The 25149-nt window shown below is 38.0% G+C and overlaps 1 protein-coding gene across 4 annotated transcripts in view; it reads right to left on the bottom strand.

Annotated features, from left to right (window-relative positions):
- Nucleotides 1-4318: 4318 nt before the first annotated feature.
- The window catches only part of st3gal3a (ST3 beta-galactoside alpha-2,3-sialyltransferase 3a), a 34652-nt gene continuing 13821 nt past the window's right edge, over nt 4319-25149 (bottom strand). For 2 of the 4 annotated variants that reach the window (XM_060867861.1, XM_060867863.1), the window contains 9 exons: nt 23311-23403; nt 19005-19099; nt 17377-17440; nt 17168-17263; nt 16677-16863; nt 8756-8767; nt 8320-8466; nt 6930-7076; nt 4319-5754 (listed from right to left, as the gene is read on the bottom strand). In XM_060867861.1, coding sequence (XP_060723844.1) covers nt 5659-5754; nt 6930-7076; nt 8320-8466; nt 8756-8767; nt 16677-16863; nt 17168-17263; nt 17377-17440; nt 19005-19099; nt 23311-23403 — 937 coding nt within the window. In that variant the 3' untranslated portion in view covers nt 4319-5658. The remainder of the gene's footprint in view (nt 5755-6929; nt 7077-8319; nt 8467-8755; nt 8768-16676; nt 16864-17167; nt 17264-17376; nt 17441-19004; nt 19100-23310; nt 23404-25149) is intronic. The other 2 variants (XM_060867862.1, XM_060867864.1) reach the window with 1 other exon arrangement.

The following is a 25149-nucleotide window of genomic DNA, read 5'->3' as shown; positions in this document are numbered from 1 at the left end:
TTCTGGGAAGTTCATCAAGAAACTCGCTTCACATGACCTTCTTGAATTCCTTCCCTGATTCCCCTCCTCTGAATCCCCACTGATGTATTAGATCAGTTCTAATAATTATCAGGTCATACTGGCTCTATAATGAGTCTGTCAGAAAGTCCTAAAAAAGCTACTAGCTCTCAGACAGCTCGGCTTTGCTGGATCTTCTGATGTTTTTTGTCTGCACTGTAAAATGGATGGTGTGATCTGAGTAATGTTATAAAGCTCCACTAATCAACGAGAGAAAAACATTTTGTGTCTGGTTCCTCTCAGTGTTTCTTCCTGTTGCCATTTCAGGGAGTTTTTTCTTCTTGCTCATGGCTTAAGCTCACACATTAAGAGTAGATTTCCTTTTAAATACCTTGTGTTAAATGCACCATACAAAAGACAAATGCAATTAATTTAGAGCCAATCGAACTGGATTGAATTAGGAGGCAATACAAGTTGATCTTAAAATGACCAAAATACACAAGAAAATAGTTTTGGGATTTAGTGAATTATCTATATTAATATCTAACTATCTATTTATATCCGTCTTGATTAGTTTCAAGGACAATACAAGTAAAATATGTTTGTGTAACTCTGGTGATGTAGATGGCATTTCAGCTATTGCTGTTTTATGGAAATTTAAATGCCATGAGGCCAAGGACACAGCAGACCTTTCATTACAGTTAGGTCACACAGTCCTCTGTGTGTGTGTGTGTGTGTGTGTGTGTGTGTAACGAATGTGTCAGGAGAAATCAAGGCATCGAGTGGTGAGTCTGCACAGATACACACAGATCTCCAGATAAACCCTGCGGACAGAAACATACCCTTGACTAAAACCAGTTCAACTGTTCTTGATAAGCAAAACAAACCATCAAAGACTTCTGCTGTCACACTGGGCCACCTACATGGACACACACCTGTTGATAGAGAAGCCCCTTCCACCCAAAATGAAGCCAAAGTTCCCGTATAAGTCACACTGTAGTGTCTTACTGTAGTACTTATCTGATCATACAGAGTGAGAGTCATTTTAGTGTGCAATGGACATAAGGATTAGAACATCATAGATCAGATGTATTTTAGAAGTATGACACAGTACAATCAGAAACACTGATTGGTGAAGTGAATAATATTGATTATTCCATTAAAATAGAACCTTTATATCGGCGGGATATATTAGGCTGCAAGTAAACTGTCGGGGCTCAAAGGTGTGCTAGAAGCAGGAACAATGTGCAATTGTAAGGATCTGAGTAATTTTTACAAGGGCCAATTCGTAATGGCTAATTAACTTAAGTCAGAAAATCCCAAAACAGCAGGTCATGTGGGATGTTAGCATTTACCAAAAGTTATCCATGTACGGACAACCAGCGAATCAGAGACAAGGTCATGGGTGGCCGAGGCTCAATGATGTGCATGTAGATTGAAGGCTAACCTGTCGGATCTAATATCGGAGAAGTCCAAATTGCTGAAAAAGTTAATGCTGTGTTCCATCGGAACACAGTGCTTATGGCATTAGGATTGGTCCATGAAACAATGGAAGAAGGTGGCCTGATATTCATTCATTCATTCATTTTCTACCGCTTATCCAAACTATTCTCAGGTCACGGGGAGCCTGTGCCTATCTCAGGCGTCACTGGGCATCAAGGCAGGATACACCCTGGACAGAGTGCCAACCCATCACAGGGCACACATACACTCTCATTCACTCACGCAATCACACACTACGGACAATTTTCCAGAGATGCCAATCAACCTACCATGCATGTCTTTGGACTGGGGAGGAAACCGGAGTACCCGGGGGAAACCCCCGAGTCACGGGAAGAACATGCAAACTCCACACACACAAGGCGGAGGCAGGAATCGAACCCCCAACCCTGGAGGTGTGAGGCGAACAACCACAAAGCCACCGTGCCCCCCAGGTGGCCTGATATAATAAATCAAATTTACTTTGACATCTGGCATATGTGAACAGCTGGGTGCATGTGTATCACTTATCTGGGAAAGAGATGGCACCAGGAGGCACTTGAAGGCGGCAAACCCGTGGAGGCGGTGTAATGCTCAAGGGCAATTCACGCACACAGTCCATCTATAGCAGTGGCTCTTAAACTTTTTGCCACCATAGACCCAGTTAACTGTACATTTTATAGACTAAATATTAGGCTCATAATGTACATGCATTCCATGCATGCTACAGTATGTATTGCTGTAAGAGAGTTATTTGTTCTAGAAGGTTCTGACAAAAAGAAAAATATGTTCAAGTTGTAATTATTCATAGGCCTACTTGTTTTTAAGGTCTGGATTAAAGCCTTTCAATTTAAATGACTAACAACTAAGAAACAAAGAAAAGATTTAATATAATAACTTTGACAATGTCAAAGCTCCGGCTGAGAACCACTGATCTCCAGCACATTTCTTTATAAAGATATAACTGATTTGCGCAGGGTGACATGCGTAACCCTTAACCCATAAGGGGTAGCAAATACTTCCATTTTATAATGGATGAATAGAATATAACAAAAAAGGAAAAGATACAAACCAGCATTAAAGAATGACAAGACTACATTCGAACACTGAACTACAAATATGAGCATACAAGCTTTAAATCATAATTCCTGAATTAAATGTACTTTATAGGTTGTGAACATGATGTCACAGCTCAATGGCTAAATCAATCATACGGCTCTCCACCCCGCACTCCTTACACATATACACACTCAGGTCAAGGTTCTGTCCTGAAATAGGATCCACCTGCTTGTTTTGTCCATACTTCAACTGTCTCTGATCTCACACCACTTTCTATATCAGTAGTTATTTACTGCAGACAACACTCATAGCACATTAAAGGTTTCATCAGCTGCGGAGCATGGAGAACTGAAAGGGAAGGAAGAGGCAGGTGGAAACAGAGGCGTTGCATGGTGTGCATTCTCACGCTTGTGGTTTATGTTCACACCAAACTCTACACAGATTGTTTTACAGTTTCACATCCCAACATCAAATGTCCCTGGCTTTTATTACCACCAATGCATTTTATAGTAGTTACTTTAAATAATCCAAATAATATATATCAGGATGCTTTTGAAGTAATAATTCAGCTAGATATTTTCCAAGACACATTTGGTCTTTACAGTTGATTTAGTTTTGCACTGAGCTATAAGGGTAGTAGCTAAGAGCTAAATTAAGACTTTTGAGATCATTACACAGCAGCACTTTATTAAGACTTGCTTACTTCCTGTGACATGTAGACTCGAATTTAGTCATGTACAGGAGCGAATCAAATGAAAACTTTAGTTGCACTGTTTATTGCAAATAGGTCTCAAAAATGTTAAAGGTAGCAATGGACCTGTAGGGGGAGGTTCAATGTAAACGTATTGCATGGTAGCACTTACATATGTGACAAAAGGGAGAAGTCTCCATTTAAATATCTGCACCTACAGTCATGGCCAAAAGTGTTGGCAACCCTGAAATGTTTCCAGAAAATGAAGCATTTCTCACAGAAAAGTTTTGTAATTACACGTTTTGCTATACACGTTATATTCGTGTATATACACGTTATACACGTGTATTGAAACAACAACAAAAAAAAACAAAAAACACACAATGCAAAGACTGAGTCAACTTCTCTCCTTTTTATCTGCTTTCATGTGTGATTTTTATATTGCCCTCACCTGTTACTTGCCCCAGGTGAGTTTAAAGGAGCATGACATGCTTGAAACAAACTTATTTATCCACAATTTTGAAAGGGTGCCAAAAATTATGCCGGCCCATTTTTGGAGTTTTGTGGCAAATTTGCTTTTTCCTCTGTTTTTTTTTGTGTTGTTCTAATACACACAAAGGAAATAAACATGTGTATAGCAAAACATGTGTAATTGCAATACTTTTCTGTGAGAAATACTTAATTTTCTGGAAACATTTCAGGGGTGCCAACACTTTTGGCCATGACTGTATATACCTATAACATATAATAGAAATTAGACGTATTCTGTTACTTGATCAACTGGAACAATGTTATTATATTACATATGATGTACTGCAGTTGGATTTCTATGATTGATGGCTCTGTTCTGTTCTCTGTTCAGCTAATTAAGAAACATCACTTTAATTAAGAAACATGTACTGCTATCACTACAGATAAACACATCATGATATAAACTATTTGCCTACATCACTTAACATCTCTATCAGGTCTCTGCGCCAGTCTGTTCTACACAAAAACTCAAAAGCCCACTCACTGCTCTGTCCCTCCCCTGTTCATATAAAAGAATAGCTGTAGTTTAGGTGAAAGACACATACATTACAGACAAGAATGTAACAAATTCTTACTATTTTAATGATACTGATTGGTCATACTGCAGCAGATTTAATCACAGGCTGATTGAGAAAAACATGTTTTCAACAATGTAACACAACCCCCTTTAGTCCTGCTAGTGTGCACAAAGAACACAAAGGAGAAACACAGTCCTGATCATCTCTGCTGTAACACTGCAGAGCAAGCAGCCCAAAGTTGAGGTGAACTCTATTAAAGCTTGGAGCTGTGTGGAAGTAAAGCACATGTCATACAGAGGTAAACAGAGCAATGCAACTTGAAAAACGTATACATAAATACAAAAAACAAAATAAAAAAACAAACAAAATAACAACAACAAAAACTGACACTCCCTCCCCTTTGTTGTCTTTAATCTTTAATTGTGGACGACTACAGGGAAGGCTAGGTGTGAACTGGACCTGCTGCTTCTGACGCTGTTGCCTCTTTCTCTACTACAGCAATAACCCCATTTTTACGATTCAGTCGATTTGTTGAATTACATTTACACCAGTGACCTTACTCCATCACTGAACAAAGTGCACATTTGTAAAAGAAAATATAAAGCTCTTACCCTATAACTGAGCTTATAGAGCAAATTGAAGGTAACCTCAATGCAAGAGCTAAATATACGTAAAGTTTTGAAATGTGCCACTCACACCATGTTTTTTTTTTTCTTCTTTGACCTGACAGAATTGACTATATTATACATTCACTTTACAGCAGGCCCCACCCATTTCACCTTCGTAATCTATTTGGGAATTGTACATAGTCTAAAAATCAAATAACAATTCACCCATCTTTTTTTTTTTAAATCATCATGACAGCATTTAACTCATAGATGGTATTATTTATCTAATTTTTAATGGGGATGTGCTGTACCTCATTTCACTTGCGAGAAAGATAGAAAGATTGGTGCTCATAAGAAATGTCATGTAAAATGAACAACAGACTTAAAATTAAATTAAAAACTAAAAATAAATACAATATAGGATATGTGTCCTGTAAAATGATGCTATAGTATACATGACTTGTCAGAAGGTGTGTTTTACTGATGTGATGTTAATGATGTTGTGCGTTTCCTGCAGCCGTCAGTGCTTAACATCACTAATAATAACTGAGATACTAAATAAAAACAAAGGAGTGTCCCTCACTCTGCCTTTAAAACATTTGAAAAGCGAGATTCGAGAATTGTATAGTGTAAAAGCACACCATTACAGTACATACTACCGATTTGTGATGAATGGAGTCTTTGAACGACCATGCTGAAAAATCAGCTGAGTGAATCTGTGAAGGCCGCACACTCAGATGCCAGGTAGTTGCGAGTCATTAATATCATTTCCATATTAGTGCAAGATCCCATTGGTCAGATCCTGAATTACACCGGCCATCACCAGCTTCCGCAGAAACTCCTTTTCTTTTAATATGTTGTGTGTCCATGACTGCAGAGACACAGAGAGGGAAAAAGAGAGAGAGAGAAAGAGAGAAGTAAACACTCAGCTCTAACAGTGTGTCAGATGCTTTAGTCTAAAATGCCTCTGTGTTCACTCAGCTCTGTATTCAGTCTCATCAGCTATATTGACATGAGTGTGTCCTGTACTACACTGCTGCTGCTCTATAACTTTGACTTTACACATGTTAACAATGGGAAACTGATCAGCCAGTCTAAAGTAAACATGTTACTGGAGCTGGGTAATAACAGAGACAATACAATATGAGCAGCTCTTTGTGCTCTGAGGGCTTTTAATGCTGGGCACGCGAGACAAAAACACATTACAGGATAATGACGTGTAGCGTTACCTCTTCTGTGGGAAAAGCTCTTAGTAGATTAGAGAAAAGTCAAGTGAAAGAGCTTCCACAATAACAGAGAGAGAGAGAGAGAGAGAGAGAGAGAGAGAGAGAGAGAGAGAGAGAGAGAGAGAGAGAGAGAGAGAGAGAGAGAGAGAGAGCGGTATAGACTTCAGGTATAGATGGACATATTTTACTGTTTCTTTATAGAATTTACAGCTCAATGTGAAATGCTATTTTCTTTTTCCTAAGAAATTGACAGTGGTTTTGAGAGATCTTACACTGAAATAACTACTGATTAAGACTGATCACTCTCAAAAAACTGCAATCTGCATTTTAAATGTTTAGTGTCTTTTGGGATAGAAGCTAGAGAGATGACAGTTGACAGGATTATTCCAAATTCAGAGACTGCAGTGTTGGAGATTGGTCTATTATTACAGCCTCTATTTACCACTACCCAGAGCAAAATCTGTAGGACTTTGTACATGTGCAGACAAAAGTGCAACACTAAAGTAGCACAACAGTGAAATTTTACTTTCAAGCAACTGTCAAGTGAAAATGAAGATAAAAATGATAACTGCAGTTACACTTCATGCATTTTGTGTGAGAGAGAGACACACACAGACACACACAGATTACTAACAGCTTCAGAACACCACCTCTCTCAATAATAGATGTTTGGAGAGAAAAGAAGAAGGGTAGCAATGTCACTGCAAACTGAAGAGACTATGACTCATCAGTGACTGCTGCTGTGACCAAGCTTAGGAAGGCAGTTACGGTCTCACCAACACACACAGAAGCAGAGATGAGAAAGTGTAGAATACATTACATCTTTGATAGCGGACATCTTGAGCTTCTCGTAGTAATGCAGGGGTGCATGAGGTTTGCTCATGTCGTAGCCAAATCCAGCCACTGCCACCTCGTCACAGTTATGCAGCGCCATTGTGATTGCCACCGTCCCCAGTGTTGGGATATTCTAAAAAAAAAAAAAAAACATATTTACATTTGACAAACTCTCTCTAGAAGAAGAAAAGAGAGTACAGTACAAATGCATGGTCTCAGCCTGTAGCCCAAGCAATTTTGTTTAAACATAATCTTGAATTTTTTCCTTATAAGATACCTAAAAAAAAAAATACACTAGATGGCCAAAAGTATGTGGACAGCTAACCATCCCACTCAGTATCTGTATCTTCCCCATAACCACTGCCACAAAGTCTGAAGTATATAATTGTCTAGGATGTCCTTGTAAGATTTCATTCACTGGAACAAAGAAACCCAAACTTTTTTCATCAAGACAATGTGCCTGTGTGCAAAGCGAGTGCCAAGGATATGTGGTGTGCCAAGGCTTGTGAGGAAGAAGTGGAGAAGTCTGCACAGAGCCCTGACCTCAAGCCCACTGAACATTTTAGGATGAATTGGAGCGCTGACTAGGCCCCAGGCTTCATCATCTGACATCAGTGCATGACCTCACCAATGTTCTTGTGGCTAAAGGGACAAATCCCCACAGCCATGCTCCAACATCTACTGGAAAGCCTTCCCATGAGTGGAAGTTATTATACCAGCAAAGGAGGGCAAAATCTGAAATGGGCTTTGAAAAACATGAGTGTGACTGGTTAGGTGTCAACAATGTTTTGGCCATACTGTGTATGCTCTCACTTCGGCATTAGCAGAACTGAATCACAATGAAGACTAAGGTACAAAACATTTGAACAACCAAAACATTTCAGTACTAAAGAGTACTATAAATTAAAACAATAATTAAAACAATTACAATTTAAAAAGTAAAACATGACAAAGGAAACAAATGAATGGCAGCTTGAATTCAAGGTATTGGTTCAAATGTGTCATCAACAATTGATATCGAAAGATACTCAGTAAACATAATCAAACCTAAGCTTTAGTTCTTAAAACAATACAGCACTGAATTTCAGAAACACTAATGTTAGTCTAATGGGTACTAAATCAGTAGGACAATAAAAAGACTGATTTATATTTAGAGGTAGTACAAACCCTATGTAAGCTAAATGCTGCATCTTCATCTGTTCTTTTCTCTCTCTAAGCAGACAGAATGATTCACGATACAATCTTTAAAATGGGTAGTTTTACACAGATTTTATGATTCCTTATCTACTGTTTCAAAATAGTAGGTAGAATCTAAATTCTGTATGGTTATGCATGATGTGATCTTAAAAATAACCTGATGTGTGGCCTTAACTCACCCCACGACCCATGAGGCCATTGTTGTGTGGCAGACCAATGAACTGAAACGCTGCCTCCTGGATGAAATACGGGTTTAGTATCCTAATGTCTGCTGCTTCCCTGGGCACGGCACGCGCCACCGACTTCCAGAAACCATCTGTCCCACGCTGAGACCGTGTGAGAGACAGAGACAATGAAACAGAGAAAGAAACAGAGAAAGAGAGAGAGAAAGAGTGTGAGAGAGAGAGAGAGAGAGAGAGAGACGTTGGGAGAGAGGAAGAAGTGAAAAGCAATTTTGCGAGCTGTCAAAGAACTGTAAAGTAACCAGAGAGAGAATGAAGAAAAGAGAGCATCAGACAGAAAAAAGAAGGACACTGAGAAGGAAATAAGAAAGGGAACGAAGAAATGAGTGACTGAGAAAAGAAGTCAGAGATAGAAGGCTGTTCTCTTATTTACCCGTGATACTTGCTATGGAAATAGGAGCATTCATTCCAATAAAGAATTGGAGAAGAGAAAAAAATGAAAATAAAAAAACATTAAAGAGTCAGTGGAAATGAGAGAGAGAGAGAGAGAGATAGAGAGAGAGAGAGAGAGGGAGAGGGGAAAAAGAGAGCAAATGTTAGTTGTTTCTATAATATTACATATTAAATGTTCACAGCTTGTAAAACAAACAGAAACGAGCTATCCAATGATCAATTTCAAATCATAATTACATAAACAATGGACACCCAAATTCAATGCTTATTGTATTATGAGCTGCTCTCATGAGTTCCCCCTTGATCACACCTGCTCTTTTATACCACAGTAAGAGATGATGAGTGATCTAGATGCCAAAACTCTCAGCTGTGTAAATAAGCCACTCTAACAGCCTTTGATGACCATCACTGAGCATCTCTGACACACCAACAAAAGCCAGCTCACCTGTCTGCCCAACACAGCCTAGTAAACCATGTTCTTGTTCATCAAACAGCTAATTGAAGTGTGTCCTGTAACTGAGAGCTAGTTACAACTCCAAACACACCCTTCATCTGTGACAGCAAACAACATTAAGAATGATTTACTGTGACGATGAAAAAACAGTCACATAGCAGTTGCTTTTCATTTTAGACATGAATCGTCCTAGAATAGACGAAAGTCTAAGGCAGTGTCAGGAATATATGTCTTGCAGCATGTAATGTGACAAACCCAGAAGTTCAGCTCCAGCTATTTTCTCTGATATGGGTTAGTCAGATGTCTTGAAGTTCTCTAAACTCCCAGGGTTTGATTCATGCCTAATTTTCTTTTCTAAGAAACTATAAAACGATATTTCTATAAAATACCTCCTGAATGAATCAAAGATTTTTTTTCTTGTGTTAAAACTGAACGTTTCCCCTCTGAACATAAAACTTGCGCTTTAATTTTCATTAGGATCGTCAATGTTTAACACAGAAATACAGCAGAAACACAGGTTTTAACAGCATTTTAAAAGACATGAATTTGATCATATTAATAAATTTTACTGCAGCTTAAACAGTTTATTTATAAGAATAAACTGCAAATGTGAAATTGTTCTTTGTTATGTGGGTGAAGTCTACATGCAGTTTGTCTAGTTATGAATCAAGCTCACGTAATACAAACCACATCCCAATCCTGACCTCAGCTACCATGTGACAAATTCCTGGCTGTTAATATCTTCACCTACACCTCGCCCAACACGGCACCAATGATGACTAAGTTACGACAGTGATTTGGACCAGATGTCCTGTGCCCTGTGAGCTACAACCCCAGAAGTGAAGCATTCATGTTCACAGTTAAAGTGTGTGCTGTACCATGACTTGCACTGGTCCATACCAATCCAATGCTGTGATTCATCCAAACACATCTGGTCATGTGAGATGTGTCAGAGGGTTCAGTCAGAATGATTGCAGCACAAAATCATACATTTAAGAATTGATTCAAAGAACTGGAAATGCAGAAGATGTACCAAGACCATGGAAGTTGAACAATAAGCCCATAATTGCTCTAGAGCTCTCTAAAGATTTTAAACACTTTACAGTTATCAGATAAAGACTAAAACACACCTTCTGCTTCATGAAGATTCAGGCACTCAACACACAATTGTCACACTGCATATAACTGCAGAAAGAACATTATTCGTAATTTATAACAGTTTAGAATCACATACTTTAGTGCCACCCAAATGAGGACGAGGTTCCCTTTTTGAGTCTGGTTCCTCTCAAGGTTTCGTCCTCTTCCATCTAAGCGAGTTTTCCTTGCTACAGTCACCTCAGTCATCTTTGTATAATATTAAACTTTTGTACTACATTTCTTATGCTGCTCTGAGACAATGTCCATTGTTAAAATGCTACAGTATACCAATAAAACTTAATTTAATTGAATTGAAACAACTTGGCATGCTTTGATAAAAAAAATAAAAATTATGGCTCGTTTGGTTTTATGAGGTCTGACACAAAGCAACTCTGTGTGCCAACACTAATAATTTATTAATTAAAGATGGACATGTGGTACTTTGGTCATGTTATTCCTTACATTATAAAAGTTGGAAACCATCACCCTGCCACACGCTATTTTAATAAAACTGTTGTAATAAAACTAAATGAACACATATTTCCAAGAAACCACAAAGCATAAAATCTGCTGTCCTGAAAACCTCTTTTGGAAAACTTAAAGGAAAAAACTTTACCTTTGACTGTAAAGACCTCGCACTGGAATACATTACAAAACCATTAAATAACCATCACTAAAGCTTCACTACATCGACTGCGTGTTTTTAAATATGTATCTTACAACTGAGATTTATTTGTGTAATAAATATATATTTTTATGTTTTGAAATCCATTTATGTGGAGAGCTAGTTCATGTGAATCAGCCGATATACAAATTGTAAGATTTCTACAAAATAGCACTGCAGAAACAGGCCATTCGAAGCGTTATCACTAATTATAGAGCATATCATTAAAAGGGAGTTCAAAAGGGCAATAACAGGAATAGCAGTCAGACAAACACAATTGATCACATAAAGCTATGATATTAGGTATTTAATTCACTTTTTCTCCATGTGAAAGCAGTTGGGTGGATTATTGAGGAGACTTGAATGATTACAAAGTTTGAAAGGACGAGTGAAGGGTTACAGATGGAAAATGTGACAGAGCTGAAATGGATGAAAACAATACCAGCAGCAGTGTGGTGGAGTGGCCTTTTAAAACAGCCGACGAAAAACAAGAAGGGCAAACAAAGCGCCTGGAAGCCCCTGTATCAATATCATGGAGGCCATTAGAGTAATAAGGAAAGGGATTAATGTGCAAATCTACACTGCTCTATAAGATGAGTTACCTGGACCCCTGCACCTGTGCTGCTTTACACTGCCACAACATGATAATGAGAAACTTTAGATAGAAATATAGTCAAGAGAAACTAAAAATGTGCTCGATGGTTTGCATAAAGTGAAAAAAAAACCCTGCATCCTATCCTAGTGTTATACTGACACTCCATAAAGTTTATGTATGCACACATTTGGCTTTACTGCTTCTTTACCAGCTTGGATTCAATTCTGTCTTACTTGAAAGATGCTTTGTAAAAAAGTGCAACGTGATTCAACTGTAGATTGGAAGCATACAGAAAGAGAGAAAACTCCTCTCATTCATGTTCATACACTTTTGCCTCAAAGCCCCTCCACTATGCCTTCATTCAGATGTAAAGAATTCTTGCCTTGTCACATTTTTGTGTAATGATGCTGCCCTCTGATCTCCTTGTCTGATGAAGGCGTGGTTTCTCTGCTCGCAGAGGAAGCTGCAGATGAGACGCTCTCACCAGTAACAATGATCGCAGTCAGTATGAGTTTATCTCGGTCCGTATCGGCTCACACACACTGCTGTTCATAGTCAGGGACAGAATCTCATTATAGTTAGTGGTGGGAAAAAAGAGGGATACTCCTTGTCCCAACCATTCACCTTATTTTTAATCATTAGCGGATGACGTTCTAAACACTCTCCAATCAACACAGTAAAGTGATCCAAATGTATGTACATTTGAAACATTTGAAAATGTTTACTTTCAGTTTGTTACAGTTAAAGGTAAGTGACGAGATAAATGGTTGAACCAACACCGTGTGTGAGTATGACTGAAAAATCAGCACTATTAACTACAGCTGTATTTGATCCATATAGTTTTTTGCTCACAAGTTGCATGGAATATTATCCATGATTATCCACAATATTCTTGTAGTGGCAATGGGAACAGGTATTACAGTAAACACAGGACAGATACAATATGCATTAATAGTAAGCTCTGTGAATGATGACTTTTTGTATGGAAGGCTATGTTACTATTTGTTGTGACTAACTAAATATAGGTGTTCACATTAACGCAGTCCTGAAAAACCCAGCTTTATACACTAGGGATATGGTGAATTGGGGTTAGTGTTGGAGCTCAGAGATGTAGGGTGGGATGGGATTAATGCTGCAGCTCAGAGAAATGGGGTGGGATGGGGTTAGTGTTGGGGCTTACAGTTTTGTTTGCTGTTGGGGCTCAGAGAAAAGAGTGGGATGGGGTTAATGTTGTGATTCACATAAATAGGGGTTAGTATTATTGCTTACATGAATGAGGTGGGATGGGGAGTGTTGGTAATCACAGAAGTGATGTTAGTGTTGGGGCTTTTAGGATTGAGATAGGATAGAGATTAATTCTGGGGCTCAGAGAAAATGGGGTAATGGTGTATATGCCATTATGTTGGCTTATAAAAATGAGGTTTGAGAGTTTCAGGTTGAGTGAAAAGGACTGGTAAGGGGTTAAATGTCGAGGCTCACATGTCGGGGGAATGGAGTTTATTGTGGTTGGGGCAGATGGAGATAGAGCACTATCTCGTCTGTGAGAGACAGGTGTTACAGATGACAGCTATGGTCAGGATGTGGAAGGAATTTTGTTTCAGTGCAGTTCACTATATGAATGGTCTTAGTGCTCAAAAAGACAATGGATTCTTAACATGCCGTCACCACAGAGGTTAGCTATTTCCAATAAATATTACTGCACTGAAATGTGCCAATGCCTATGTGCACCTGTTCGTGTCATGTTACTTGAAAGTGAGAGAGTCAGCGAGCGCTAAAGCAAAAAAAGTTGTAGCATGTCTTCAACAGCTGACACAACCATTGAAAGCAGACCACACAGCAACGTCTCTAAACAACCTGAACCTATTCAAACCTTTTATAGACCATCATTTTAAAAGTCAGACATAACGCTTGTCCTTGCTTGTTTTTCTGAAGGTTTCCGATTACTCTTTTAGTGAGCTCTTTTATCATAAAGTCAAACATTACTTCTAAATCAGTCCATGTGAACAGCAGTCAAATTAGTGAAATCCTTAGAGATCAAGAGCCCGTGTAAAAGAGCTTCTGTAGATTATTAAATTCTGATGTCTGCCAAACATTATATTCACATTTAGTTTTTATCTCCTAATTATAATCATCAGTGTTTCAAATCAAAGAATAATATGCAATATAATATGCAAAGCTTCCAAGTCAAAATACTTCAACTCCTCAATGAAAATGTTCCACTCCATTTCATGCATAAATAAGACTTTTGATTAAAGAAAGGAGAGAGACATGAACGAACAAAGGTTCAACTGGAAGGGTGAATGGGAGATGGCGTTCTGAAATGGCAAACGGAAAACAGTTATCTAATAAAACCGCTTCATTTACTTTGCTTTCTTTCAGTTGCACAAAGTAAATCTTTGTTTAATGATGGCACCTTTAAGAAAAACAACAGCTCATTCCAGTAACTCAACACAATGGATCAAATTTGACATTTGGGGAAAACTGATGTTGGACTGATGAACAGTCTACATTTATTGGCTAAGTCCCAAGTAAACTGCTAAATACAGCGGTCATCTCCATATAATCCAGAGAAACACACTCCCTCCTCCTCCTCCCCCCATGATTGGTGTAATGGAAAACTGATCAATTTAGCTATTTTACTACCTCAGTGCCAGATTAGATCAAAAATGTAATTGACATCACCTGTAAATCAGTCCATTTACAATTCTAACATTTGGCAGATGCCCTTATCCAGAGAGACCTATTTTATACACCTGAGCAGCTGAGGGTTAAGGGCCTTGCTCAGGGGCCCAGCAGTGGCAGCTTGGTGGACTTGGGATTCAAACTCACGACCTTCCTTAGCTTAACTTTACTACCTACATTCAATTGACCATCCCAAAACACAAGATATATTTTAATCACTCTGGGGAGAAAAACCCACCCAATCTTGAAAACACTCTAGCTAAGATGACTATAATATTGAATACAGACTGGAGCACTGAGTTATCCCATTACTTCCTTTATTGAAAGAGAGAGGTGTAGTGTTGTTAAAAAGATAAATGAGTGTGGCCCACTAACCTTATCAGATTATAGGTGAGCCTCAGTTTGTCCTGTTGCTAATAAAGGACCTCTTTAAGCTATGTGTGGGCTTTGTGTGCACAATGTGCTCAGTGAATCGGCCCAACCTCTGCGAAAAACGTTTCCACTCTCTCCTTATCTCAGCAAGAATTTTATCTACTAAATTTACACTACTTAATGCTATCTGATGAAATCAAAATCTGCGGTTTGATCTAAACAAATTTAAAGACATGCGTTGTCAATTAAAAAAAACACAAGAGTATTGATTTTCACCACTGTAACAAAATTTTGAAAACCATTTGGTTAAGCTGCATGGACACTGACGGTACAAGTTTAAGAATTATGGACCTTAAAACTACATTTTTAAACCCCTTCCAAAATATATTGCTCCATTAACTATCAATCCTATCTCAAAAGAGATAAAGAGACTATTCTCCTTTTGATTGCTGATAATTAGGCAGAGTGTATAGTCTAAATTCAGCCAAAATAAGGATGCTCACCTGTCGTTATGTTGCCTTCTGAAAGACTTTATCGATAAAGCCCATTTGTTACCTGAATACGCTGACTGCATTTGGCTGAATGGGACACTGAATGGGTAGTGACGATATCTGAAACTATTGCAATAACCCGATTATTGCCCCATGCCTTCTATCCATGACTGTGTCAATTTTGCAGGATCTAATCTTGTTTAGTAAACTCTTTGGCAGAGCAGCAGCTAATTTGAACACACAACACTTATTTCCTTTGAAAGAAATCCTACGCAGAAACATCTAAATCATTTTAAATGCATTAGGACAGATATTTAACTAAAAATGTGAAACGTTGTGACTTCGGAGACTAAACTAGCCTGCAGAAAGCTTTGCTACAAAATCTCCCTGTGACAGATCTGTAATTACTTCATTGTAAGCATGTTGGCACTTGTCCTAGATGTTTGAGTGGAGCCCTGAAGCAGCTCTCAATTAAGTAGCGTCACGTCACCAGGGCCAGGAAAAAAGCTGAAAGGAACATCATTGATCCCACACATAGGAAACCATCTGTCCCACACGCTCTCCTCAGAAAAGAGATGCAACACAGGACATTTTTTTTTCTCTGCAATAGCCATGCCTCTGTTCACCAAGCTGTACTCTTACAGCATGATTGAAAATGACATTTCCCCTTCACAGTGACGTGCGAAGACTATACAGATTGCATACACTCTCCAACATTTTCCTGGTACTTATTTCCCCTGTGTATGCTCACCGCACTGTAAAATGTTAGTAAATACGCCGTAGAGTGTGATCACAACAAATACCACAGCTATAATAGCAAACATCACAAACCCTTTTTGGGGTTTAAAACTGTCATGGTTTACTAAACAAGGGGTTTTCCTACAAAAAAAAAACTCTACAACTAATACTCAACTGCCATACTAATAAACAGTGTACATTTCTACATGTCCACCTTCTGTGCCCTGATCAGAGCGTGCTGCTTTAAATGGAATAGCTCGATATATATCCATGTGCCTTTTCACTTATAAGTACAAGGCTGTGATAATAAGTTCCCAAGACAAAAGCATAACCGCATCCGTCAAAAGCAGCACATTATTTTATAGTTGTGCAGCTGGAAGGTTGTGCAGCTGGAAGGATGTAACTTAATAAATAATACTGGATGGTGGTTTGAGGTGTGTTTCAGGGTGACAGCTATAGGACCATTAGGCTATTGCATGATGGGATGCAAGGACACTATGACCTCCAAAATCAGCATTTGGAGATTATTTGAAACATCATGAGAGACAACTCTAAAGCTAGAGAAGAGAGAAAAGCTAATCTAGCTATCTAAAGACAGTGACAGCATTGTTATAATAATAATAAATATTAGGAAAGATATGACGCAACTCTTTTTTTTTTTAATTGAGCTCATCATAAGCACTGAAATTTTTAGCTGGTTATAATTATAGAAATATGCAAGAGGAGCCCATCTGCCTAACCCTTCCCTTATCCTCTTACATGACCTACCAGTTTCTCCTTGAAGACCATGTGCCTGAGCCATTTGAAGTCAGGTGGTTTGAAGGCAGAAAGGACGAATAGAGAACCCTTCTCATAGAGCTCGAGTTTCTGAATAGCTCCTTCCGGATATGTGATGCGCATTGTGGTCTTAGATCCCACGTCCTTCTCATAACCGCTCACTGGAGCCCCGTTCAGCCTGTAGCAGCAAATCGCACAGTGATGTTTACTCAGAGCTGGAAAATACAGCTAATATGAATACAGATATTTTAATTCATTCATGAAATTAGGATCTCACGTAACTGCTAGCTAATTGTTAGACATCTATTTACTAAACATGCTTATACTGCAACTATAACTAGAGGAGCCCAAAGTGGACAAAAATGTGATTTGTTAGTTAATTAGCTGTTAATATGTTTAATATTAAAAAGTTTATTTTATTAGTATACACAATACAGTAAAGTCTATCCTGTTGTTTTCCTGGGTATATGTACTTGCCTTACCTTATGACCACATCGTACTCATCAATTTTGGAGCCCATGGACTTGTTAAAAAGGATCCCTCCATTGCCAATGATGATACACCTCTTACAGCTCATACTTTAAACAATAAAAATAGCAGACGACAAAAGCATTCTGTAAAATTAACATTCTGGTTTAAAAATAGTTACATTATCACACAGTTTTATGCTTTATCACAAACAAAAGGAAACCTGTCCAGGTCAGCTGCAAGCCCGTAGTTCTTCGTCTGACCTAAAATGAGGTCGATTATCTTTTCTGCGGAGTGAGAAAAATACTGAGCATTACGAGCAGAACCATTTATTATACTAAGTTACAGGAGTCCGAATCTTCGAACTCTCACTCTCAGATCCAAGCCAAGTCCAAATTCCGAGTTCAAATCAGTTATAGTATAATTTCATGAATTATTTACATTGGGTTTGTCATCCAATGATCTAGATCTTAAAAAAAAATGATAGTGTAGGTGAAGATGGGAAGATCATATTCAGATGACTACTGCTGATTTAATGTGTGTGTGTGTGTGTGTGTGTGTGCATGTGTGTGCATGTGTATGTGTGTGGGTGGGTGTACGTGTGTGTGTTCGGCTTGATTGTCAAGTGGAGATCATGGACAGCGTTACATCATTTCACAATCTTGCAGGAAATTAAAAAGCTATAAGAGAAACTATGGAGATTTCCATTTCACACCCCTAGACTCTAAAGACTCTAAGGCTCCATGTGGCCTACATGTTATGGGTGTAAATGGCACACATTGGCATTTAGCTGAGCTGATAGAGAACCTCAAATAACGCAGAGTGATCACTACCTCCTAGGAACTGCCTGTTTCACGCTACACGGCTTGCAAACAGGAGTCTGGTGCTGCAGAGGTGTTTCACTTATACATGAGGCGCACACACGCGCACACACACACACACACCCATGGAAAAAACCCCAAATTCTGCTTTCTAATGGAAATCAACTTGAGATCTGTCTTCCACATGACTGTCAACATTTTGTGGGGAAAGAAAAATAAGGGAAAATGTGTAGGAAATATTCTTAGCTGACACACAAAACAATAGTGAAAAGAAATGTAACTATTTTTACACTGTGTGCTGGAAAGAATCATGTCACGTTTGTGTTTATTTGTACTGTTCCTAACAACCATTGGGTATGTCATGCCAAATAAGTTCTTACAGAAGCAATATTGCTGCGCTTACATTTTGTCCTCTCTCCTACAAACAGATGGATGATAAGCCTGATTTGGGATATGGGATGTGCTGCACTTGAGTTAAGCAGATGAATTTGCATTCCTTTTGGACTGTATATGGAGCTGGTCACAGAGAGATTTAACACTACGCAATTCTTCCCAGAGAAAATCAAACATGCTTAAAATGTCTGTGCCTCTGAAATAATGTCCAGTCACTGTGGAAGCGTGGGCAAGTGTGTGTATGCGTGCGTGTGCGTTGCCAAGCTGTGGGTATAAACACCGGGTGCCAAAAGGAGAAATATTGCAGCATGTACTAAGCTTAAAATGAGGAAAACATCTCCATGAAGTTTATAAGACATAATACAATACATGCTTAATACAATATGTACACAGACATGTACAAATCCACACACACACACTTTCTCTGTGCTTCTTCTTTCAGATTACTTCCCTAAACTAATACTAGTTGATCAGCTCTGAAACTGCTTTTTAATATTTGAATGTTCAAACAGTGTGAAGTGAAGCAAATGTAGTCACAGAAAAATAAACCAAATTAAACCAACTGTTATTTCCTGTGTAAATAATGTAAGGGTAAAAAACCCCCAAAAAACATGTGTGTAGAGGTACGTACTCCTACCTTGTGATTTAATCCCGAAGGGTGGCGGGTAGAGGCTGATCTTTGACAGCCGTTTATAAGTCTTATCAAGGAACATCGAGGCTGGTCTCACAAACCTGCAAGAGGACAGGAGGAAACAAGTAAATAACAAGGAGGGAAACACAGAGAGAAGAGAAAGAAGAGAGAGAGAGAGAGAGAGAGAGAGAGAGAGAGAGAGAGATAAGAGTATATGGGGTTTTAGGTAATGCAGTGGCTGTGGCAGGTAAATTGGTCACATCTAACACTTTCAGCCATCTCTATAGTCTGGGTGCAGTACACATCAAATTTTTATTTAATTTTTTTCAGTTTCATATACATATATATACATATACACACACACACATATATACACACACACACACACACACACACACACACACACACACACACACACACACACACACACACACACACACACACACACACACACATATATATATATATATATATATATACACACATTATATATGTGTGTGTATATATATATATATATATATATATATATATATATATATATATATATATATATATATATATATATATATATATATTTATTTATTTCAGATTACATAAAGTTGCAGAACATCATTAACAAATAAAACCAGGAATGAACCAGTTTCAAACAACAAAAACAGGTGTTCTCTCATCATCTGCTTTTCCCCCATCTCCAACACCATTATTGAATTCCAGATTCTACTGGCTGCTTAAGACAATAAAGGTTTTTAATTCAGAATGAGCACGTTTCCTTGGAGAACAAAACGCCGTTATTCTGTTCACCAGAAAAGACGGAAGGTGAAATTGAGAGAACCGTAGCAGCGAGCGAGGGATCCCTCCAGCTGAGGAAGTAATTCAGTTAGCAGCAACTACTGCGATATGAAAATAAAATACAGATGTCTAATACAAGGCAGTGTTAAAAACAGCAAATGTTGTTTGTTACTCATTATTAGCCTGACAGACCCTGTAAATGATTGCCAGAGTGGTCATTCTAATCAGGACCTAATCAGTACCAACTGTCCACTTCGCTTAAGCACAACCGCAATTATCTGACACTGTTATGAAACCAAACACTTGTTGGCCTGGAGAAGTCCTTTCAGCACTTTAGTTATGATCTGCAGAAATCCGGCCTACACATAAAAATGTGGTAATAACGCAGGTGCTCTCCATCCATTCCCACAAACGCTGAGAATAAAACACCAACGAGCAGCTCTGGAATTCCTCACAGCACTGTGCCATAAGTGAGGAGGACATGAGTTCACCAAGCGCCCAGTGACCCTGAATATCACCTCTACACACAAACACACACACTTGTAAATACTGCAGAAGGATCTTAGTCCCAGGCAAAGAATTGACTAAGAACGGATGCAATACTTTAGCGTTGTTCAAATAAGCCAACGCAAGTGCGTTTTTAAAGTAGGGCACGTTTCTTTAAAAAGCTTATTTTGAACCAGTTATTGCCAGCAGATATTATCAGTGTGTGCCATCTACTCCTCTCGTGTCTGAGCTGTTTGGAAATTCCCTCAAAACCTGCCAGTCGGCCCACAGACAGAAACGCTATTATTTAGCGCTACAATTCAAGTCATGAAAAAAAGGAATAAGAATAATTTTTACTAATTCATAGTGTTGCAAATATAAAATAAAAAACTGGTCCGACTGTGTGTGTGTGTGTGTGTGTGTGTGTGTGTGTGTGTGTGTGTGTGTGTGTGTGTGTGTTAGAGAACGAAAGACAGAGACAGACTTTATATTTCTTTCAGGACTCACATGCAATAGACAACCCCTAAAACTGATTCACGGCCTCTCATGGCCTGTACACAGTGTGATGGGATTAAAGAATGACACATGCTTTTACTCCAGTTCATCATTATATGTTATAATGTGCAAGGACTGCATTAACAGTTAACCAGAGTTACTGTCACAGGAGTAAAAAAAAAAAGTCATCCCCTTACTAACGTCTCAGAGTTTTGATATCAGATTACAGTAAATGGTGACAGGAAATTTTTGTTTGAGAAATAAATGCTATCTGAAATCCCAATTCCCACATTCACTGTACAAAATAAGAGACCTCTGTTGACAGCTGTCCAGAAAGAAAGACTCTCACAGACACGAAGGCTGTTCAAAAAGCCTCCTTGCACCGGAGTGCACAAAAAACATATTGCTAAAGCTTAAAGCTAAAATAGTTAGAACACAACAAGATGAAAAGACAAGCACACTTTTCTTTAAAGGGCTAGTTACAGTAAACGTCTGCTTTTATCACTGACTGCATTGCTGTAAACCAGTTGACTTGCTGTATCTAAATAAAGCCACGATGTACCACTAACCTTAACCTCAACCACCAAAACCTTTTCTCTTTTCCTAAAGTGTCCTTTCATTTGTATACTATTTATTATGAAATTTGTATCAGCCTTTTATGCTCATTTTTGTCTAACACTAAAAAAATGCTCTGCAACGTTAGGGAGACTTCAGGTACTTAACCGTTATGTGAAGTTAAAGCAATGCAGAGAAGAGAAATTAGCATTTTCATAACAGCAGTGATAGAAAAAACAAAATGTGGTAGAATGAGGCTTTATCTTAGCTAAAAATGAGGAAATACGAGGACATTTTTCTATGCTCACAATTGATGAGTGTGTGTCTTCTTCTCCAGAGACATACAGGGCAACAATCGTGGTGCTGTTATGCTAACAGTAAGACAACATGCAAAATTAATAAGCTGCAATCTCACTCATTCGCAATCAATACTGAAGAATAAAATATACACACAGGTTTACAAGTAGTGTGCAGTATGCTGTTTAGAGTGCAAGAGTGAAAAACTCTTTAATAGTCACGACTCTTTATGCCCTAAAGGCTTTATTGTTAATCCAGTTTGTTTTTCCACGTCTGCGGCTCACGTCTGAAGTCAAACTCAGTTAGTGCGCACTCAGGGCACGTTCAACTACGCGTGTCAGATGTAAATTACACGGCTAACTAAGCTTTGTAGGTTTAGTGTCGCAACAAACATTTAAGATGTAACGGCCTATTTAGTGTTACCATCTGGATCCAGTTAAAGGCCCCACACTCGCACCGACCCGAGTCACACGCATCAGCTCCTGTTTCTGAGCCATCTGACGTCACCTAGCATTTTTATAAACTGTGGGAACGTTTGGCGCTAAGTTTACTTTTAGTAAACGGCAACATTCAGGGCTTAAAGTGTATAACATTTAGCAGTGACATCAAAAAAGTGACATCTAAAGTAGGAAATAAGGAAGAGCTGTCTGAAAAGTGCTGCTGTAAAAAATTTTTTTTTTGGGTCACCTCAAACTTGGCAGCAAAGGAGAATAAAATCTGTTCTACTTGTTGTGCCATTATTACTGATGTGATGATACAGAAAAATAAAGATTTAAGATTTAATGAGAAATAACATCTGTTAAAAAGTTATGCTCACATACAATGTTTACTGTCACAACAGGAACATGATTTTACAGATAAGCTAAAAATGAAACCAAGAAATAAGATCTTCACCGTCAAACACAGCTGGGGACTCATACACATGGACAATCTAGACCCAATAAATCCCTGGAGACACTCTCAGTACTTGTTTGCGTTGTAAAAACAGCCCTTATAATTGAAAACGCAACAGATGAGCTACAGCATATTGTACAAAATGGCTTCTTCTTTGCTAGGATTCTGTATTCTATTTTCATCTTAAACAGGAAGTCATGAGTGATGTCATGATCCCCTGTTTGACTAACTTGCACAAGTGCCAGTAGTGTTAATTCCAAACCAGCAAATCTATGCATACAAACTTGACATTAGCTGAAAATGAAGAACAGCAAAGTCATTAATGATCTCCTGTGCTGCTATTTTCTCAGAAAATATTGCAACAGTACTGCAATAATAAAGCACACTGTAATACTGCATCATGGTTTTGAAATCTCACTATGACACTCTATATAATATTCTATGCCAGTAGAATGTAGACTGATGAGTAAAAGTTGTATATCCTCAAAATCAAATCCACAACACATTTTGTGTAAAAATGACTTGTGTATCAAATAAAGGGGTGTGATTACTTTGTGAATCCACTGTACATATTGGTGTTAAATGGCAGAGATGGGGTTCTCAAGTCACATGACTTGACTCGAGTCAAACTTAAGTCGCAAATTTGAGACTTTAGACTTGCTTGACAGATATTAAAAAAGACTTGACTTGACTTTGAATTGACATTCATGACTTGAGACTTACTTGTGACTTGCACATGTGTGACTTCACCTCTGTTAAATGGTAAAACTGGAAAATGACAAAAACACAAACTTGCCTTGGATAGATTGAAGTCATCTTGGCCTCAGAATAGCCAGGTTTACATTCTCCTTTACTCAGATTTCCATACTTATACTGCAGCTCCAGTGGCCTGCAAATAAAATAAAATAAAATAAAATAAAGAATAAGCAAAACAAAGCATTAGTTAAGAACAACCCATGGACCTTGACGTCAAAGAACCGTAATGTTAAGGAAGCAATAAGCTAAGAATAAAACATGACAACATGACACATATCAGCTACAAACAATTGACTTCAAGCTTAAATGTGCTATAAGGGCTTTATTTCAAAGTGTGTCTGCTTGCATAAGCTCTAAATGGAACAATATTTTATATTTTAATATATTGTGTTCTTAATTGTAGGTGCTAAATTTTAATGTTTGCGTGGACAACACAATAGTTTGTTGAGCAGCTTGTAAAGTCTTAAACAATTCGAGTCTGAAACGGAAATGATTCATGACTGAACTGCTGGAAAGCTTGTATTATTTCCAAAAACATCAACTTGCATAAATCGTTCCTCCTTCTTATGCGGAATTAATGAGGCTCTGGCCCACAGTGGAGTCTTGTATTCTACTGCTGATTCTCTTATTAAATCATTAAAATCAAACATGTCTTCAGCATGTCTTATTCTCGTACAATATCTAAATAATTTGTAATGAAAAAAAAAAATACATAAAAAAAAGTAACAATAACGATTTAGATCATAGGCCTATACACTGTTAAGACAATGTCAAGGTTGGAACAATCTAACCAGCAAAACAGTGTATGAAGCCTTATCAACTAAACATATAGAATATTTACTGAAGTGAGTTTAGTTTTTGCTTTTAGTGTTTTAATTTGACAATTGCTTTTTACTACAATGTTTAAGTGCTGCTACATTAATAAAACATGCTTGAAAACATAGCTCATTCATAGAGTTAGTCAATTCTGTTTTTTTTCCCCAAAGTCTCTCAGTGCCCAAAATAAATAAATAAATAAATAAAATAGAATAAAACAAAAATAAATAAATAAATAAAGATCTTGATAAACTAAACAGCTCTGGATATCGAGCTGCAAAGAATTAGCTGCTCCATTTTAACCAATGACCTTTAATACATAATCTCTGAAAACATATTGGTGCATTTGGAAAAAGCTGGTACTGCCGATAGAAAACGCATTATAAACCCATTATAAACATGTCCTATAGACTATAAAAATGATTATATTAGACAATGTAAAAAGCATTGTACATGGCCATTTCAAACCATCATGTGAGCATTGATTTCTTAAAATGATACACAGACTATGGCACTAAATCTCTAGAGAAATAATAAAACCGATGCTTTTTATTTTTTTTATTCTTACTCACACGCTAAGGTTTGAGGGTCAGCGTGACCGGAGTATGGAGTTAAATTATTGAGGGACCAGCTGTAACATGTTCCCACAGTCCCTCTCCTCTAATTGGTACTGTGTCTACAATAATAAAGCCTGAGTGGGTGAGGTACTGTTTATTTTACGTTGGCTGTCCAGCACGTCTGCTGATTCAAACAAGATCCATTAATACTCAGCCAAGCCCAGTGCAATAAGACAACTTGTTGATGGACAGCATTTGTACAGGTGGACCTCACAAGGGACATCCCGTTTTTCTTTGGCCATGAGAGACCTCCCACAGAGGTTTGTAACAAAGAAGGCAGAATTAAAATCAGAAATTGAGAGTCTAAAGAAGAAGTAGCTAATTCATCAGCAATGTCATGCGTAAAACATGCTCAACTGCACCGTTTATAACCTACATAGCTCTGTACTGCTCAAATAAACAAGCAGCCAAGATCTAAAAAGAGATATATTAGGAGTTGTTAGAAG

The sequence above is a fragment of the Tachysurus vachellii genome, chromosome 4 (genome assembly GCF_030014155.1).
Source record: "Tachysurus vachellii isolate PV-2020 chromosome 4, HZAU_Pvac_v1, whole genome shotgun sequence".
NCBI lineage: Eukaryota > Metazoa > Chordata > Actinopteri > Siluriformes > Bagridae > Tachysurus > Tachysurus vachellii.
This window is presented reverse-complemented; position numbering and strand designations above follow the sequence as displayed.